We start from the raw sequence: 1,122 nt of genomic DNA, 5'->3' as shown, positions 1-1,122 counted from the left end.
AGAAATCCCCCAAATTCTATTTTAAAATATATATATTATTTATAATTAATATGAATTGCATGTTATTAATCTGGTTTTATTTTATTATATTGCTTGTTTTTAGTGTTGGTCATTCCAAAAAAATTCCCACAACTTTTTTTTTTACAAACAAATTCCCCCAAATTCTAAATAAAATAATTTAATATTAATTTATATTATTAATTAATAGACTTAATATTATTTAATAATGAATTGACTAAATGTTAATTACATTTTATTAAAATAGTTAATTTTATGATAATTTTATGAAAATTTTATTATTTTGTGATATTGCTTGTTTTTAATTGGCCCTAATTCAAATGTCTTTCTTCCCTCATAGGCATTGTTCAGGACAAAACGCCAGAGTCATCTCTCGCTGTGCAGATACTGCTGCAACTGCTGTCGCAACAAAGGCTGTGGATATTGCTGTAAATTCTGATCACGTGGGCATTTGACGGAGATCGCGCGCTTGGGAAAATAGTTTCTTTGAAACATTAACTTATTAGGAATTTTGTCTTCAGAATCCCTCCTGAAATTATTCCCCTTGTCGCACAAGTTGTTTAAAACGGGTATAAAAGCAGACTGTCTCCATGCATTCTGCTTTGTAAAAGCTGCAGCTACTGAAATCTAACAGACAATACGAAGTGAACTCACCTACTTTTTTTAACACTTTGAACGCTGTTATGATTTTATATATTTTATACATGTATATATATTTTATGCCTGTGTACATAGACATGTTACACCAATGATTGTTTAGTATAATGAAAAAACATTTTTAATAAAATGATTTTTAAACATTGATTTGTTTTGTTGCTTTGATTCCAGTCAGTGGTGAAGCGCTAGGGGGCGCTAAACACTGACACACACACACACACACACACACACACGCACGCACGCGCACGCACGCACGCACGCACACACACACACACACAGATATATCTATCATTGTTGTATTAATGCACCTCAGAGACAGTCCGAGCCAGACTGCAACTCATGCATCATACAAGTATTGATTCAATACTGATTCTCCTCACTATTGATTGAGTTTGGCAAGCTTGCTTCTATAAGCAAACAACAAGATACTTTAGTGAGTATAGAAAA

At 32.5% G+C, this 1,122-nt stretch overlaps 1 protein-coding gene across 4 annotated transcripts in view; it reads left to right on the top strand.

Moving 5' to 3' along the window:
* hamp (hepcidin antimicrobial peptide) overlaps positions 1–822 on the top strand; it is a 1,905-nt gene extending 1,083 nt beyond the window's left edge. For all 4 annotated transcript variants that reach the window (XM_079626401.1, XM_079626400.1, XM_079626399.1 and 1 more), the window contains exon 3: positions 359–822. In XM_079626401.1, coding sequence (XP_079482527.1) covers positions 359–457 — 99 coding nt within the window. In that variant the 3' untranslated portion in view covers positions 458–822. The remainder of the gene's footprint in view (positions 1–358) is intronic.
* Positions 823–1,122: the final 300 nt, after the last annotated feature.

This window comes from Phoxinus phoxinus (genome assembly GCF_949152265.1).
Source record: "Phoxinus phoxinus genome assembly, chromosome: 10".
Taxonomy (NCBI): Eukaryota; Metazoa; Chordata; class Actinopteri; order Cypriniformes; family Leuciscidae; genus Phoxinus; species Phoxinus phoxinus.
The sequence above is the reverse complement of the archived record's forward strand: the minus strand, read 5'-3'. Positions and strand labels throughout refer to the sequence as shown.